The following is an 18,984-nucleotide window of genomic DNA, read 5'->3' as shown; positions in this document are numbered from 1 at the left end:
CATCATATATTGAAAACACTGTTCTAACCCCCATTGAATTATTCTTTCACCCTTGTCAAAAATCAGTTGACTGTAAATCTGAGTGTTTATTTATTTATTTTTCAATTAATTAACATTTTTGGTTGCATTGGGTCCTCGTTGCTGCACACGGGCTTTCTCTAGTTGTGGTGAGCGGGGGCTACTCTTCGTTGCGGTGCGCAGGCTTCTCATTGCGGTGGCTTCTCTTGTTGCAGAGCACGGGCTCTAGGGTGCGCGGGTTTCAGTAGTTGTGGCACATGGGCTCAGTAGTTGTGGCTCGCGGGCTCTAGAGCGCAGGTTCAGTATTTGTGACACACGGGCTTCGTGGCCCCGCAGCATGTGGCATCTTCCCAGACCGGGGCTCGAACCCGTGTCTCCTGCACTGGCAGGCGGATTCTTAACCACTGCGCCACCAGGGAAGCCCATGAGTGTTTACTTCTTGTCTCAATTCTATTCCATCGATCTACATGTCGTTCCTTAGGCCTGTACCACATTGTATTGTTTACTGGAACTTCGTAGTACATTTTGAAATCAGGAAGAATGAGTCCTCCAGCATTGCTCCTTTTCAAGATTGTTTTGTGTGTTCTGGACCACTTGCATTTCCATATGGATTTTAGGATCAGCTTGTCACTGATTTTTAAAAACTATCCTTGATATATTAACTTCTATGCTTTATTGTTTGGGGAACACAGTCTGCAAGATAGTGGTCTTTTGGAGTCTATTGAGGCTTCCTTTATTGGTTTAATATGCGGTTTATATTTTTAAATGTTACATGGTGTTTTCGAAAAGAATTTGTATTCTCTGTCCTTTGGGTGTAGAATTTTGTGTCTCTTTTATAGCTTGAGCTTATTAATATTATTCACCTTTTTAACATTGCAGCTGTAAGAAATAATACAGAGATATCCCTTGTACCCTTTGTCCAGTTTCCCCCAGTGGTAATATTTGGCAGAGTTATAGTAGAAAAATCACAACCAGGAATTGACATTGATACAGTCCACTGATCTTACTCATACTTCCTGAGTTGTATTTGTATTGTGTGTGCAGGTGTTTAATTCTATAGTTTGTCATCTGTGTGGCTGTGTATCCACCATCAAAGACAAAATGCTGAACAGTTCCAAAGCCACGAGGATTCTATCGTTGTGCTTTTACGACCACACTAATTTCCCTCTCTCCACCTACCTGCTCCTCATGCCACTAATTTGTCCTCCATTTCTAAAATTTTTCACTTCAAAAATGTTATATATAAATGGAATCATACAGTATGTAATCTTTGGGGATTGGCTTTTTTTAAAAAACAAAAAATTTATTTATCTATTTTGGCTGTGCCGGGTCTTAGTTGTGACACAAGGGATCTTTGTTGCGGCATGTTTAGTTGAGGCAAGTGGGCTTCTTAGTTGCGGCATGCAGACTTCTTAGTTGCAGCATGTGGACTTCTCAGTTCTGGCGTGCATGCAGGATCTGGTTCCCTGACCAGGGATCAAGCCCATGCCCCCTGCATTGGGAGTGTGGAGTCTTACCCACTGGACCACGAGGGAAGTCCCCAGGATTGGCTTTTTTTTGCTCAGCAATAATTCTCTAGAGCAGGGGTCTCCAAACCCCAGGCTGTGGACCGGTACTGGTCCATGGCATGTTAGGAACCGGGCCACACAGCAGGAGGTGAGCGGCAGCGGGCGAGTGAGTGAAGCTTCATCTGCTGCTTCCCGCCGCTCCCCATTGCTCGCATTACTGCCTGAACCAACCCCCCCACAATCCGTGGAAAAACTGTCTTCCACGAAACTGGTTCCTGGTGCCAAAAAGCTTGGGGACTGCTGCCGTATAGACTCATCCAAGTTGTTGCACGTATCAGTGGTTTGTTCCTTTTGGTTGCTGGGTCACATTCCATGGTATGGATGGACCACACTTTAGCGTTCATGTGTCAAGGACCATCTGGACCAATTCCAGTTTTTGACTTTTTATTTCTCTAGAATAAATGCCCAGGGCCAAGGCATTTTTCATCTATGGATTTCTCTCAGTTGCTGCAATAAAGTTTATAGAAGTTGAACAATACTATAAAATGCCTCTGTCTTTGTGATGGTTATATATTCTTGTCCTATTGTCCCTTTTACTTGTTTATAACATCCTTTGCATCTCACTTTATCTTAACTTTTAGTTTGTCAGACATAAAGATTGTGGCTCAAATTTATTTTGGTTCACATTTGCCTCGTGTATGTTTTTCAGTCTTTTCATTTCTACCTTTTTCAGTTTTTTTAAAGTGTGTCTTTTGTTGGATATTGTTTTTTAAAAATTAAATCTGAGAAAACTCTTTTGCATTGATTAGTTTATCCCATATTCAGTTGTTGAAATTATTATTAGTACTAATTTATTTTTTAAAATTTATTTTTATTGAAGTATAGTTGATTTACAGTGTTGTGTATTAGTACTAATTTCTCCATTTTATTTCACATTTTCATTTACTAATACTTTTGCTTTTATTTCTCCTTTCCTGTTTTCCGTTGGATAGATTGTTTTGTTTTACTGCAGATTAAAATTACACATTCTAACTTTTTTGTGCGTGTGTGACCTCCCTGAACTTAAGATCTTTTGTCATGGGTATTTCTTCTTCTCTTTTTTTTTTTTTTAAAATATGTATTTATTTATTTATTTTGGCTGCGCTGTGTCTTAGTTTTGGCACTCGGGCGCTTCATGGTGGCATGCGGGATCTTTAGTTGTGGCATGCTGACTTCTTAGTTGTGGCATGCGAACTCTTTTTTTTTATTTTAATAATGGTTATTTATTTATTTATTTTGGCTGCGCTGTGTCTTAGTTTTGGCACTCGGGCGCTTCATGGTGGCATGCGGGATCTTTAGTTGTGGCATGCTGACTTCTTAGTTGTGGCATGCGAACTCTTTTTTTTTATTTTAATAATGGTTATTTATTTATTTATTTATGTCTGCGTTGGGTCTTTGTTGCTGTGCGTGGGCTTTCTCTAGTTGCAGCGAGCAGGGGCTACTCTTCGTTGTGGTGCGTGGGCTTCTCATTGCGGTGACTTCTCTTGTTGCGGAGCACGGGCTCTAGGCACGCAGGCTTCAGTGGTTGTGGCTCACGGGCTTAGTTGCTCCGCAGCATGCGGGATCTTCCCGCACCAGGGCTCAAACCCATGTCCCCTGCATTGGCAGGCAGATTCTTAATCACTGTGCCACCAGGGAAGTTCCACATGCAAACTCTTAGTTGCGTCATGCATGTGGGATCTAGTTCCCCAACCAGGGATCGAACCCAGGCTCCCTGCATTGGGAGCGTGGAGTCTTACCTACTGGACCACCAGGAAAGTCCCAGGTATTTCTTCTCTGACTTTTCAAGCTTAACAGTATCTCCGCTTTCCTTCAATAAGACAACTACATTAGCATGCTCCTCTCCTGATTGACATGCCACAGAATTCTGACCTCCATTCTATTTTATTTAAAAATTTGATTAGTGATTTAAGGATATATTAGGATTCCTCGTCACGTTACTAGATAACACAAAGCTTGTTAATAGCAGTAGAACAGGGATTCTGGATGGGAGTGGTAAGGTGGAGGTTTGCTGCCACTGTGAGGAAAGCTGGTGGGATATGTGTGAAGACTGAGGTCAGGCTCCAGATGGAGAGGCGGAAGGGGGGCACTGGGCCAGGCTGTTTTTTGTTGATGTTATTGAAATCCTGTAGATTTTAAATTACAGATTATTTTATAATAAGCCTCTCCAATTGATGGATTCTTTCTGAATCTTGCACTTAGCTTCATAGCTTTTCATCAGTAATTATTTAGCCTTAATTATTTGTTTTACTGATTTCTTTCTCTCTGTTGATGTATACAGTATGTTTTTTTCTGTTTTTTTTAATAAAGCTTTACTTTTTTAAAAAAATTATTTATTTATTTTATTTTTGGCTGCGTTAGGTTTTCGTTCCTGCACACAGGCTTTCTCTAGTTGCAGTGAGCCGGGGCCACTTTTCCTTGCAGTGCGCGTGCTTCTCATTGCAGTGGCTTCTCTTGTCATGGAACACGGGCTCTAGGCGCGCGGGCTTCAGTAGTTGCAGGACGCGGGCTCGGTAGTTGTGGCTCACAGGCTGTAGAGCACAGGCTCAGTGGTTGTGGCACACGGGCTTAGTTGCTCCATGGCATGTGGGATCTTCCTGGACCAGGGCTCGAACCCGTGTCCCCTGCATTGGCAGGCGGATTCTTTTTTCGTTTGTTTGTTTTTGAACTATTGTTTATTTTCTGGTTTGAATAATGCAAAATGTTTTTATTTTAAAAAATGGGCAAATGCTAAACAGACAGAACCCCATAGCGTGAAATACATTAGTACATCAAAAGATTGTATTAAATATCTCTTTAAAAGGAGAATTAGCCCCGAATGTATGTACTATATATATCCTCAAAGCAAATTTTTTTTTAATTTAATTTTATTTATTTTTTTATACAGTAGGTTCTTATTAGTCATCCATTTTATACACATCAGTGTATACATGTCAATCCCAATCTCCCAATTCATCACACCACCACCACCACCACCACCCTGCCGCTTTCCCCCCTTGGTGTCCATATGTTTGTTCTCTACATCTGTGTCTCTGTTTCTGCCCTGCAGACTGGTTCCTCTGTACCATTTTTCTAGGTTCCACATATATGCGTTAATATACAATATTTCTTCTTCTCTTTCTGACTTACTTCACTCTGTATGACAGTCTCTAGATTCATCCACGTCTCTACAAAGGACCCAGCTTCGTTCCTTTTTATGGCTGAGTAATATTCCATTGAATATATGTACCACATCTTCTTTATCCATTCGTCTGTCTGTGGGCATTTAGGTTGCTTCCGTGACCTGGCAATTGTAAATAGTGCTGCAGTGAACATTGGGGTGCATGTGTCTTTTTGAATTATGGTTTTCTCAGGGTATATGCCCAGTAGTGGGATTGCTGGGTCATATGGTAATTCTACTTTTAGTTTTTTAAGGAACCTCCATACTGTTCTCCATAGCGGCTGTATCAGTTTACATTCCCACCAACAGTGCGAGAGGGTTCCCTTTTCTCCACACCCGCTCCAGCATTGGTTGTTTGTAGATTTTCTGATGATGCCCGTTCTAACTAGTGTGAGGTGATACCTTATTGTAGTTTCGATTTGCATTTCTCTAATAGTGATGTTGAGCAGCTTTTCATGTGCTTCTTAGCCATCTATATGTCTTCTTTAGAGGAATGTCTATTTAGGTCTTCTGCCCATTTTTGTTTTTGGTTGTTTTTTTTTTTTTTTTTTTTAAATTTATTTATTTTTGACTGCATTGGGTCTTGGTTGCTGCACGCGGGCTTTCCCTAGTTGTGGCGAGTGGGGGCAACGATGCAGTGTGCAGCCTTCTCACTGTGGTGGCTTCTCTTGTTGCAGAGCATGGGCTCTAGAGCGCAGGCCCAGTAGTTGTGGTGCACTGGCTTAGTTGTTCCGCGGCATGTGGGGTCTTCCCAGACCAGGACTTGAACCTGTGTCCCCTGCATTGGAAGGTGGATTCTTAACTACTGTGCCACCAGGGAAGTCCCTTCTGCCCATTTTTGGATTGGGTTGTTCGTTTTTTTAATATTGAGCTGCATGAGCTGTTTATATATTTTGGAGATTAATCCTTTGTCTCTTGATTCATTTGCAAATATTTTTTCCCATTCTGAGGGTTGTCTTTTCATCCTGTTTGTAGTTTCCTTTGGTTTGCAAAAGATTTTAAGTTTCATCAGGTCCCATTTGTTTATTTTTGTTTTCATTTCCATTGCTCTAGGAGGTGGATCAAAAAAGATCTTGCTGTGATTTATGTCAAAGAGTGTTCTTCCTATGTTTTCCTTTAAGAGTTTTATACCGTCCAGTCTTACAGTTAGGTCTCTAATCCGTTTTGAGTTTATTTTTGTGTACGGTGTTAGGGAGTGTTCTAATTTCATTCTTTTACATGTAGCTGTCCAGTTTTCCCAGCACTACTTATTTTTTTTTATTTTTTGTGGTACGCAGGCCTCTCACTGTTGTGGCCTCTCCCATTGCGGAGCACAGGCTCTGGACCTGCAGGCTCAGCGGCCATGGCTCAAGGGCCCAGCCGCTCCGCGGCATGTGGGATCTTCCTGGACCAGGGCACGAACCCGTGTCCCCTGCATCGGCAGGCAGCCTCTCAACCACTGCGCCACCAGGGAAGCCCCCAGCACTACTTATTGAAGAGACTGTCTTTTCTCCATTGTATATCCTTTCCTTCTTTGTCGTAGGTTAGTTGACCGTAGGTGTGTGGGTTTATCTCTGTTCCATTCATCTATATTTCTGTTTTTGTGCCAGTACCATATTGTCTTGATTACTGTAGCTTTGTAGTATAGTCTGAAGTAAGGGAGTCTGATTCCTCCAGCTCCGTTTTTTTCCCTCAAAACTGCTTTGGCTATTCAGGGTCTTTTGTGTCTCCATACGAATTTTAAGAATTTTTGTTCTAGTTATGTAAAAAATGCCATTGGTAATGTGATAGGGATTGCATTGAATCTGTAGATTGCTTTGGGTAGTGTAGTCATTTTCACAATATTGATTCTTCCAATCCAAGAACATGGAATATCTCTCCATCTGTTGGTATCATCTTTATTTTCTTTCATCAGTGTCGTATAGTTTTCTGCATACAGGTCTTTTGTCTCCCTAGGTAGGTTTATTCCTAGGTATTTTATTCTTTGTGTTGCAATGGTAAATGGTAGTGTTTCCTTAATTTCTCTTTCAGATTTTTCATCATTAGTGTATAGGAATGCAAGAGATTTCTGTGCATTAATTTTGTATCCTGCAACTTTACCAAATTCATTGATTAGCTTTAGTAGTTTTCTGGTGGCATCTGTAGGATTCTCTATGTATAGTATCATGTCATCTGAAAACAGTGGCAGTTTTACTTCTTTTCCAATTTGTATTCCTTTTATTTCTTTTTCTTCTCTGACTGCCGTGGCTAGGACTTCCAAAAGTATGTTGAATAATAGTGGTGAGATTGGGCATGCTTCTCTGGTTGCTGATCTTAGAGGAAATGCTTTCAGTTTTTCACCATTGAGAATGATGTTTGCTGTGGGTTTGTCATATATGGCCTTTATGATGTTGAGGTAGGTTCCCTCTATGCCCACTTTCTGGAGAGTTTTTTTTCATAAATGGGCATTAAATTTTGTCAAAAGCTTTTTCTGCATCTATTGAGATGATCATATGGTTTTTGTTCTTCAATTTGTTATTATGGTGTATCACGTTGATTGATTTGAGTTTTATATGTATATATTTTTTAATATAAATTTATTTTTTCATTTATTTAATTTTTGGCTGCATTGGGTCTTGGCTGCTGCGCCCGGGCTTTCTCTAGTTGCGGCGAGCGGGGGCTACTCTTTGTTGCGGTGCACAGGCTTCTCATTATGGTGGCTTCTCTTGTTGCAGAGCACAGGCTCTAGGCACGCAGGCTCAGTAGTTGTAGCACACGGACTTGGCTCCTTAGTTGTGACATGCATGTGGGATCTAGTTCCCTGACTAGGGATTGAACCCAGGCCCTCTGCATTAGGAACGCAGAGTCTTAACCACTGTGCCACCAGGGAAGTCCCCTGTTGGAAGATTTTTAATCACAGTTTCAATTTCATTACTTGTGATTGGTCTGTTCATATTTTCTATTTCTTCCTGGTTCAGTCTTGGAAGGTTGTACCTTTCTAAGAATTTGTTCGTTTCTTCCAGGTTGTCCAGTTTATTGGCGTATCCTTCTGCTAACTTTGGGTTTTGTTTGTTCTTTCTCTAGTTCCTTTAGGTGTAATGTTAGATTGTTTGAGATTGTTCTTGTTTTTTGAGGTAGGCTTCTATAGCTATAAACGTCCCTCTTAGAACTGCTTTTGCTTCATCCCGTAGGTTTTGGGTCATTGTGTTTTCATTGTAATTTTTCTCTAGGTATTTTGTGATTTCCTTTTTGATTTCTTCAGTGATTTCTTGGTTATTTAGTAACGTATTGTTTAGCCTGCACGTGTCACTAGTTTGTGTGGTCCCTCCACTAGTGGAGTCTCTGTTTCCCCCAGTCCTGTCAAATTCCTGCAATCAAATCCCACTAGGCTTCAAAGTCTGATTTTCTCGGAATTCCTCCTCCCGTTGCCGGACCCCCAGGTTGGGAAGCCTGACGTGGGGCTCAGAACCTTCACTCCAGTGTGTGGACTTCTGTGGTCTAAGCGTTCTCCAGTCTGTGAGTCCCCCGCCAGCAGTTATGGGATTGGATTGTATTGGGATTGCGCCCCTCCTACCGTCTCACTGTGGCTTCGCCTTCGTCTTTGGATGTGGGGCATCTTTTTTGGTGAGTTCCAGTGTCTTCCTGTCGAGGATTGTTCAGCAGGTAGTTGTGATTCTGGTGTTCTTGTAAGAGGGAGCGAGCGCACGTCCTTCTACTCTGCCATCTTGAACCAATCTCCGGCAGGCGGACTCTTAACCACTGCACCACCAGGGAAGCCCTACAGTATGTTTTTTTTGTTTTGTTTTTTTGCGGTACGCGGGCCTCTCACTGTTGTGGCCTCTCCCGTTGCGGAGCACAGGCTCAGGACGCGCAGGCTCTGCGGCCATGGCTCACGGGCCCAGCCGCTCCGTGGCATGTGGGATCATCCTGGACCGGGGCACGAACCCATGTCCCTTGCATCAGCAGGCGGACTCTCAACCACTGCACCACCAGGGAAGCCCCCTACAGTATGTTTTTTAAAAAGTAATATTGAGGGACTTCCATGGCAGTCCAGTGGTTAAGACTCTGCGCTTCCATTGCAGCAGGCACGGGTTCAATCCCTGGTGGGGGTACTAAGATCCCGCATGCTGTGCGGCCAGAAAAAAAAAATTAATAATAATATTGAGGTGTAATTTATATACAATAAATGGACCCATTTTATATTTGTGGTTCTGTGTATTTTGACAAATATACCACCACAATCAAGATTTAGAGTATTTGCATCACCCCCAAAACTCCGTCCTGTCACGCCCTCGTGCTGCAGCCCTTGATCCTAAGTAACCACTAGTCTCTTTGTCACCATGCGTTCGTTTTGCTTTGTTTAGAATTGCATATAAGTGGAATCTTTTAGTTTTACTTTTTTGTGTCCAGCTTCTTTTACTTACCACGTTTATTAGATTCATCTGTGTTTACAGATGTGCTTGTTCCTTTTTGCTGAGTGTATTCCATTGTAGGTACACCATCCTTTGTTTATCCTTTCATCTGTTGATGGATATTTGAGCTGTTTCCAGTGTTTGACTATTATGAATAAGGCAGCTATGAACATTCAATTACAAGGAGTCTTTGTTTAGATTTATGATTTCATTACTCTAGGGTAATACCTCGGATTGGAATTACTGGGTCACACGGTAAGTACGCTTAACTTTATAACAAGCTGGCGAAGTGTTTTCCATCGTGGTCGTGCCATTTTATAGTCCTACTCGCAGTGTATGGGAGTTTCAGTTCAGCATCCTCATCAGCACATGGTATTGATAGCTTTTTAATCTTAGCCCTTCTAGTGGTACCTTATTGTGGTTCTGATTTGCATTTCCTCGGTAACAGTGTTGATCATCTTTTCATGTGCTTATTGGCTATTTGTATATCTTCTTTTATGAAGTGTCTGTCCAAATTTTTTGTCCATTTTGTTTAGTTAAGTATTTTTTTAAATTATTGCTTTGTAAAAGCTCGTTACACGTTCTTGATAAGAATGCTTTGTCAGATATAGACAGCAAATACTTTTTTCCTGGTCTGTGACTTACCTGTTTATTTTCTTAATGGTATCATTCAAAATTGAAGTTTTCAGTTTTGATGAAATCCTGTTTATCAGTTTGTTTGTTTGTTTTTAATTTTTATTGGGCTATAGGGGATGGATTGGGAAATATCTCTGCAAGTTGTGCCCCACTAGAGAAATGTCCCTTCTGATTTTCCTGGGAGGAGCTTTCGGAGCTTTTTCGTTTTCTTGGAGCTGCTGCTCTTGCTGGCAGCAGCCTCTTCAGGTCCTCTTTTTCTTGGGGACACTCTTGTTTCCTGGCTCTTCAGGGTCACTTACTGGTTGCTCTTTGGGGAAAGATTTCTTCCTTTTGGGAGGACTTCCACTGCCAGCTGTCTCTTCAGGATCACTACTAACCAGCTCCTCTGTGGAAGAAGATTTCTTTTTCTTGGGTTTGGAGAAGGAGACAGATGGGTCTTCTGTTCCATTCTCCTGAGGAGCCTCCTGGGGCTTTTGCTTTTGCCTCCTTTTGGGTCTTTCACTTGTCTCCTCACATTCCTCTGGGGTCTTACTGCTGTTCTCTGGAGATGCCAGGGCAATCGCAGCCAGCCGTTTGTTTTCCTTCTTCAAGCATTTCTTCTCCTGTTTCTCCAGCTTCCTAGTAATCCGGCAGCTGCTTCCTCTGCCTGAACGCCTCCTTCATGATATGCAGATTGTTTTGTGGAATCTCTCTAGTCTCACAGAAGGACAGCCACTCCTCAACTTGTTCTCGAAGCTTCTCCCCAAATACACCTGTGGGTACCTCAGAGAAGCAATCAAATTGTGAGGCAATACTGCATTTGCTTGCCAGGTATTAGGAGATGTGGCCAATGAAGGTAGAGTGGAAAGTGAGTCCATATTTTGGGGTGTTACCCCTTGTCCTCAGGGCTCTGGAAACTTGGTCCCTTTGCTGGGCCCAGAGAATCCCTCAGACACCAGGACTGGCTGTTTATAAGATTTTCTTTTTAATTTGTCTTTTCTTGTATCTTATGTACCGCAAGTTCACAAATCTTATTTTTAATTAAATTAATTAATTTATCTTTTTTTTATGGCTACATCGGGTCTTAGTTGTGGCACGTGGGATCTTCGTTGAGGCATGCAAGATGTTTCAATTTTTATTTATTTATTTATGGCTGTGTTGGGTCTTCGTTTCTGTGCAAGGGCTTTCTCTAGTTGTGGCAAGCGGGGGCCACTCTTCATCGCGGTGCGCGGGCCTCTCACTATCACCGCCTCTCTTGTTGCGGAGCACAGGCTGCAGACGCGCAGGCTCAGTAATTGTGGCTCACGGCCCTAGCTGCTCTGTGGCAAGTGGGATTTTCCCAGACCAGGGCTCGAACTCATGTCCCCTGCATTGGCAGGCAGATTCTCAACCACTGCGCCACCAGGGAAGCCCGGGATCTTTCATTGAGGTGTGCGAACCCAATAGTTGTGACGCGTGGGCTTAGTTGCCCTGTGGCATGTGGGATCTTAGTTCCCCGACCAGGGATCGACCCTGTGTCCCCTGCATTGGAAGGTGGGTTCTTTACCCCTGGACTGCCAGGGAAGTCCCCCCAAATATTTTTTTCTTAAGTTTTCTTCTAAAAATTTTAGTGTCAGCTTTTATGGTTAAGCCTATGATCCGTGTATGATGTGAGGTAAGGGTTGAGGTCATTTTACATATAGATATTCAATTTTTCAGAATCATTTGTTGAAAAGGATTATACTTTCCCCATCAAATTGCTTTAGTACATTTATTGAAAGTCAGTTGACCATATACGTGTTCATCTGTTTCTGGACTTCTCTACTTTGTTCTGTTGAACCACTAGAACCACACTGTCTTGATTAATCTCACCTTACAGTAAGTCTTGAAATAGGTGATGTTAGCACTCCAAGTTTGTTCTTCCTTTTCAAAATTGCTTTGGCTATTCTAGGTCTTTTTCCGTATATATTTTAGTATCAAGTCAGTTTTTAAAAATCTGCTAGGATTTATTTGGGGTTGCACTGGATCAGTAGACCAGTTTAATGAAAACTGACATCTTAACAATATTGTATATCTCTCCATTTATTTAAGTCTTTAATTTCTCTCAGCAGCGTTTCATAGTTTTCAATGTGCAGATCTTTTTTTAAAAATAAATTTATTTATTTATTTTTGGCTGTGTTGGGTCTTTGTTTCTGTGCTTGGGATTTTTCTAGTTGTGGTGAGTGAGGGCCACTCTTCGTTGTTGCATGGGGGCTTCTCACTGTGGTGGCTTCTCTTGTTGCGGAGCATGGGCTCTAGAGGTGTGCGGGCTTTAGTAGTTGTGGCATGCAGGCTAAGTAGTTGTGACTTGCGGGCTCTAGAGCACAGGCTCAGTAGTTGTGGCACATGGGCTTAGTTGCTCCGCGGCATGTGGGATCTTCCCAGACCAGGTATTGAACTCATGTCCCCTGCATTGGCAGGCGGATTCTTAACCAGTGCGCCACCAGGAAAGTCCCTCAGTGTGCAGATCTTGCACATATTTTATTAAATTATCCTGAAGTATTTCAACGTTTTTGAATGTTGTTAGCAGAAGTTAAATATTTTTTATTTACCAATTTTTATTGCTGGTATATAGAGATACAATTACTTTTTGGATATTGACCTTGTAACTGGTAAGCTAGCTGTTCACTGTCATTAATTCTTGTAGCTCTTTTCCGTATAGATTTCTTAGGCATTTCTGCTTACACAATCATATTATTTGTTAGTAAAGAAAATTTTACTTATTCTTTTTCAATCTGTATGTGTTTTATTTCTTTTTCTTGTCTTATAGTACTACCTGGGACCTTCGCTACAATCTTGAATATGAGTGCTTAGAGTTTGTTGTTCCAATCTTAGGAGGAAAGCATTCAGTCTTTTCACCATTAAATGTGCTGATAGCTGTAGGTTTTTTAGTAGATGCCCTTTATCAGGTTCAGGAAGTTCCCTTCTATTCCTCATTTATTGAGAGTGTCATGAAAGCGTGTTGTATTTTTTTCAAATTACTCAAACCCAACCATATTACATGTAAATGATCTAAATATTTTAATTAAAAGGCAGAGAATAACAGAATAACAAAGCAAGATCTTATCAATCAGTCTTTGCTGTTTAAAAAGAAACACTTTATTATTTTTTTAAGAACTTTATTGAAGTATCATTGACAAATAAAAATTGTACATATTTAAGGTGTACAACGTGATGCTTTGATATATGTATACATCATGAAATAATTACCACCATTAAGCTAATTAGCATACTGTCTTGATTTTCATTCTAATTATCTGGCTATTCTTAGACTGTATTCTTTGCTCAGGACCACTATTAGGCCTTAAAATATTTTAGCTTCACAGATGCTATTTTCTTCTCATCCTATATCTTTTCTCTACAGTCTCATGGCTTCATTTATTCTCTGTGGCTTCATTTATTTCTCCACCTCAAACTGTTTCCCTGAGTTTACCGTGCATACATCCAATTGCCTACATGCCATATTTTCTTAGATCTTTCAAATGAATATCAAGCTTGTGTACAAAGTCAAAGAAGTTAATGATTTTCACTGCAAACATGTGAATGATGCCTTGTGAAATTGTGCAATGCAATGATCTTTTAAGATTCCTATATCTGTGAACGTCTCCAGCTATGTATGCAGTCAAGAACCAGAATTAATCCTTGACCTTTTTTCTCCCACATCCAGTTAGTCATTGAGTTCTGCCCCTGTATCGTATATTTACATAGCTCTCTATACCTGTTGTACCTAAAATTTTAAATATTCTATAACTGATTATATATTTGCGTGATTATATAATCATTACGAAACTCCCCTAGTAGGCTGAATTTTCACTGTTATAACCCCTATATATAATGCAGTTCTGGCTTATAATAGGTGCTAAACATGTGCTTTTCAATGAATTAACAAAGCATATGAGTAAAATTAAATATTTTATAAAATATTGTCTCGTCTTTTTTAGAATTATGTGACTCTTTTGAGGATCATACTTCTTTTTAAATTGAATTTTATTTATTTTTTTATGCAGCAGGTTCTTACTAGTCATCCACATTATATGCATCAGTGTATACGTGTCAGTCCCAATCTCCCGATTCATCCTACCACTTTAAATATAAAAATACAGGGGGCTTCCCTGGTGGCGCAGTGGTTGAGAGTCTGCCTGCCGATGCAGGGGACACGGGTTCATGCCCCGGTCCGGGAAGATCCCACATGCCGCGGAGCGGCTGGGCCCGTGAGCCATGGCCGTTGAGCCTGCGCGTCCGGAGCCTGCGCTCCACAACAGGAGAGGCCACAACAGTGGGAGGCCCGCGTACCGTAAAAAAATATATATATATAAATGAAAATTATATATATATATATGTATATATAAATACAAATAGTTTGACAGTAAAAGGATGTTAAAGGATATAGCAAATGTAAACCACAAGAATGGTATGCTGTAATAGTGTCAGACAAGGCAGACTTCAAGATACCCTATATTCACTTCAAGACACTCACCCACTCTCGCTGAAAACAGGGCGCATAGGAGCCACCTCTAGCTGCCATGTCTGGCAAGTCCTTGTTTGGAAACAAAGCCTTGGCTAGGTGGGGGTCCTCCTTCTGGTTCCTCTCTTTCCCTGGATTGTATGTTATCCAAGCACATGAGTCATTCTGTAGGGCCTTAGGAGAGAGGGCACCTGATGTGTGTGTGGGGACATCCATCTTTTCCTGAAGGTACATCTAGTAATCATTATTTCTGGTCCCCCAGAGTCTGTAACTAACACTGGCAAATACCCATCTGCACTCCTCAAGGGAGAAATAAGGAAGATATTAGGACCTAGATGGAAACTGAGTACAGGTCAGCTTGTGGAGTCCCTTGTGCTGCAAGTCCAAGTGGCCCCACCTCTGAGTCTGGTGGAGCAGGTGGGATTTTGTCAGTGAAGGGACTGAGCACAGGAGTGTGTGCAGAAGGGCAAGGCAGGGAGTGCGGTGTGTGTGAGAAGAGAGACACGGCATCCCTGGGGTCGGGGAGGCAGCAGGAAGTGCCCGGAGGACCTGGAGGCACGTTGGGAGAGGCAGCCTGGTGAGCAGTGGGCATTTGGGACTAGCACAGGCTTCAAACCACCGTGAGAGGGACGTGAAGACGTGTGTCTGTGTTTTGGGAAAGTGAGTATGACGCAGCAAAGACAAGAGGCTGTGGAGGGTGTGGCTGGACAGCTGAGGGGCCTGTGTCCGGGACTCCTGGGCAGCTGGGCTTCATGCACAGACACACTGGGGCTCACGTCACGTGAAAAGTCCTTTTCTCTTCTAAATAAAACTATTAGGTGAGTCCCATCTACTATCACCATGGTTTTGCACGTAGTGATCTGTGTAACATTGAAAAGGTAATCTCAAGATACAGGTGTAACTTTGTTGAAGATGCAGGCTTTATGTTTTTCATTTTGTATCCAACAGCGAAAACTTTGTTGCAAACCAACCTAGGCCCACAGACTGACGTATGAGACTCACTGAGTGCTTCAGGCCTTGTAGAGTCCAGGCAAAGGCAGCAGGAGCCCGCAGAGGGTGATGTGGGGTGCAGGGGAAGGGGTGGGTGGATCGAGAGTCCTTAGGTGGAGTGACAGGACCTAGGACTCAGTGTGTGCATGTGAGGGAGGTGGGGACCTCAGGGACAGCGCTGGCTTACTCAGCAAGGTGATGCAAGGAGACGAGGGGCCGAGTAGGTGGGGATGGCAGAGGGGCAGAGGGGCGAGCAGAGGGAGCTGTCCTGAGCGTGGCTTGTTGAGGTTTGTGCTGGGAGCTGCTCTGTGTCCTGTAAGGGATGGCCAGGTGGGTGCGGCCACGAGAGGAGGCGCAGGAGGGACGGGGAGGCAGAGCTTGTTACACTCCCGGGTCCTGGAGGCCGGAGGCACCGACCGCACGAAGGCCACGTGCAGGAAGCCCGAGGGGGGCTGGAGGCAGAAGGGGGAGGAGCCAGGGCAGAGCCGAGGCTGCAGCTTTTATTGGGCTTTCCGCTCCAAAGGCAAGGCTGGACAGGGTGAACAGCCTCGGGTCAGCTTGCTTGGATGATCTCAGCGGGCTCTAAGCTATATGGGTGGCTCCTGGTTGCCTGGTCCCTGGCCCTGGGGTAATGAAGGCAGTGGAACATAGTCCCCTGGGTGTGTGTGGGCCCACAGAGGAGGAGGGCTCCGGGGGGTCAGCCTGCAGGTCACAGGAGTACTCCTGAGAGCCCTTTGCCATCTCTAGGAGTTGGCCGCCCAGGAGGGGCAGTGTCTCCTCAATCAGAAAGTTTTTTAAAGATGTCAAAACATAATATACAGAAAATTAAAAATATATATGGTACGGAGACGTCTGGGGAGAGGCGCCCAGTGTTCACTGAGGAGGGGCTGGGCGCCGGGGAGGAGGGTTGTGAGTCTCGCTGTTTGGGTGGAGGGGCATCCCCCGTCGGACACGTGGGCGACCGGCATGTGTTGGCCTCAGAGCCCAGGGGCTAGTGGCGGGAGCCCCGGGGGCCCCCACGGGAGGACAGGAAGCTGAGCTGTCCTGCCGTACATGGGGGAGTGCCCCCTGCAGCACGGGCCCCGTTGTGGGTGGACTTCGGGACCTGGGTGCGGGGGTTGCTGAGGCGGGTTCGCACCTGGTGGCAGTGACCCTCTTGTCTGCTCGCAGCTCTGTGGCCGTCACCATGTTCTGGAAGTTTGACTTGAGCACCACGTCCCACGTCGACAAGCTGCTGGATAAGGAGGACGTGACGCTGCGAGAGTTAATGGATGAAGATGACATCTTGCAGGAGTGCAAGGCCCAGAACCGGAAGCTGCTGGACTTCCTGTGCAGGCAGCAGAGCATGGAGGAGCTGGTGAGCCTCGTCACACAGGACCCGGCCCTGGGCGTGGAAGAGAAGGTCCGCTTCAAGTACGTACCGCGGCGCTGGGTGCCTGGTGCTGGGCAGCGTGCAGGGTGGCAGCGGGCAGGGCTTGAGGACGGTCAGAGCCGGGCTTTCTGACAGTGTGGCTGACCGTAAACGTTTGCCCCGCCTGACATGCGAGAAGGCCCCTCCGGTGGGCTTTGCTTCTGTGATGGTGAAGATTTGGGGATCTCCTGCGTGTGATTCCTCGCTCTGGATTATAGCGAGCTGCACCGTGTTGGAGTGTTTTGGGTGAATATGTGCTGAAGAAAGGCTGAGCTCTGACAGGCCGATGGGTGCAGCCTTGGCCTGACTGGTGAAACAGCCAGTCCCCAGAGACAGGCGGCATCCGACTGTTCGACCGTGGGGTCTTGGGCCTGGAGGACATATTTTGTGTCATTAGTGATCCTGACCGTTCTCAGAGTTTTTCCTAAAATGTTCCATTCAACAGTCGGCTGGGTTGTTAGGGGACAACAAAAGGCACAGGGCAAGGACTTAGGACAAGGGTTGGAGTAAGGACAGAGTGTGAATGGGTGGGGCCTCAGGTGACAGGAAGGACAGCAGAGCCGGCCTCTGGCTCTGAGGGTGCCTCTCTGGGCCCGAGCAGGCTCTGGGAAGCGGGGGAGCTGGGGCTAGTGATGCAGAGGGGTTCAGGGCAGACAGGGTGCCCTCAGCTGCTCACGTGTCCCACAGGGAGTCGGCGTGTGGTGGTAAAGTCTTAGTTGGGAAACTACGGCCTGAGGTCAGATTCTGTTTTTGTGAGGCCTGCAAGCTGAGAATGGTTTTACATTTTTAAATGGAAAAAATAGAAAAATAATAATATCATATGAAAATGACAAAATTCACATTTCCTTGTCTGTCATTTTCACTGTAAAGTCTTGTTGGACACATCCGTGACCCGTTGGCCGTGACAACATAGACGTTCTAAAATATTGACTCTCTGGCCCTTTACTTTTTACAGAAAGTCTTTGATGACTTAGGAGGCAAGTAAAGAAGGACGGGGTGATGGGGAGTAGTGCTGCAGTTGTGGTGGTCCACCGCGCCCCTCTGACAGGGAGGCAGCCGGCGCTGGAAGAGGAGAGCTCTGCAAAGAGGCGGGGGCTTGCTTGTTGGGGAGCCAGGGGATTGGGGCCATGGTGATCACCTGTGATAGATCAGAGGCCATCGTCCCTGAGATGTGCCTGGTCAGCGCCTCTTATCTCAGCATCACCATTAGTGGGCCCCATTCCTTTCACTCTCTCACTCCCAAATGTGTCCTGTTGCTGACCCGTCGAGGGTCTCCCTGTCTGGAGGGTGTTGGCGACAGTGTGACGGGGAGAAGGGCTGGGGCAGCATGTTGTGGTTCTGGGTAGAGGGGTCCCAGCGTGGCATCAGTGAGCCAGGAGAGCTTTATAGTCAGAGTTTGGGAGAGGTTAGCAGTCAGTGGGTGAGTACAAACAAAGCAAACAAGGCAGTGAGAAAACCTTTAACTCTGAGGGAAGGATGCATGTAAGTAAGCAAATAGAACAGTGTTTGCATGTTCATACAGAGGGCCACACTGGACATGGATTTAACTAAAAATTGTGGTATAATTTTATAGAGAGAGGGGGAAAGGGCAGTGGGGTGGCAGGGCAGGGTGGCGTGAGGTGTGTGAGCTACATCTTCACCTTCCACCATAGGAGGTCAATTTGTAATACCTAATATTGCTAGATGAAGAAGTGTACTTGTATTTTATTTGGTAACATGGATGTCAGTAATACAGAAAATGCCAGGAGACTGTGGTGACTGTCTCAGGAGTGGGATGTCGGAGTGGGAAAGGAGGGGGCTGCCCTTCCTCATGAGCCCTGTCATACAGAGTCTTAAAAGCATTTGTGCGTATCACCTGTTTTTGGTTTTTGTTTTGTTTTTTTAATATTTATTTATTTACGTGGCTGCTCTGAGCCTTAGTTGTGGCAGACGGGATCTAGTTCCCTGACCAGGGATTGAACCCAGGCCCCCTGCATTGGGAGCGTGGAGTCTTAACCACTGGGCCACCAGGGAAGTCCCCATATCACCTGTTAAAAAAAGTAAAAAGCCTTTAATTTAAAAAGTAATTTTAGGGCTTCCCTGGTGGCACAGTGGTTGAGAGTCTGCCTGCCGATGCAGGGGACACGGGTTCGTGCCCCAGTCCGGGAGGATCCCACGTGCCGCGGAGCGGCTGGGCCCGTGAGCCATGGCCGCTGAGCTTGCACGTCTGGAGCCTGTGCTCCGCAACGGGAGGGGCCACAGCAGTGAGAGGCCCGCGTACCGCAAAAAAAAAAAATAAATAAATAAATAAAATAAAAGGTAATTTTAAAATTAACTTGCTTTTATTAAAAATTTATTTGCTTTTAATTAAAATTAAATCAAAACGTCCTTTTTTTTTTTTTTTTTTTTTT

At 44.4% G+C, this 18,984-nt stretch overlaps 1 protein-coding gene across 7 annotated transcripts in view; it reads left to right on the top strand.

Annotated features, from left to right (window-relative positions):
• Positions 1-18,984, top strand: part of PPP6R2 (protein phosphatase 6 regulatory subunit 2) — a 77,999-nt gene that overhangs the window by 24,793 nt on the left and 34,222 nt on the right. For all 7 annotated transcript variants that reach the window (XM_024737422.1, XM_024737425.1, XM_024737424.1 and 4 more), the window contains one exon: positions 16,354-16,596. In XM_024737422.1, the coding sequence (XP_024593190.1) occupies positions 16,370-16,596 (227 nt within the window). In that variant the 5' untranslated portion in view covers positions 16,354-16,369. The remainder of the gene's footprint in view (positions 1-16,353; positions 16,597-18,984) is intronic.

This window comes from Neophocaena asiaeorientalis, unplaced genomic scaffold (genome assembly GCF_003031525.2).
Source record: "Neophocaena asiaeorientalis asiaeorientalis breed wild unplaced genomic scaffold, Neophocaena_asiaeorientalis_V1.1 scaffold242, whole genome shotgun sequence".
NCBI classification, from domain to species: domain Eukaryota; kingdom Metazoa; phylum Chordata; class Mammalia; order Artiodactyla; family Phocoenidae; genus Neophocaena; species Neophocaena asiaeorientalis.
This window is presented reverse-complemented; position numbering and strand designations above follow the sequence as displayed.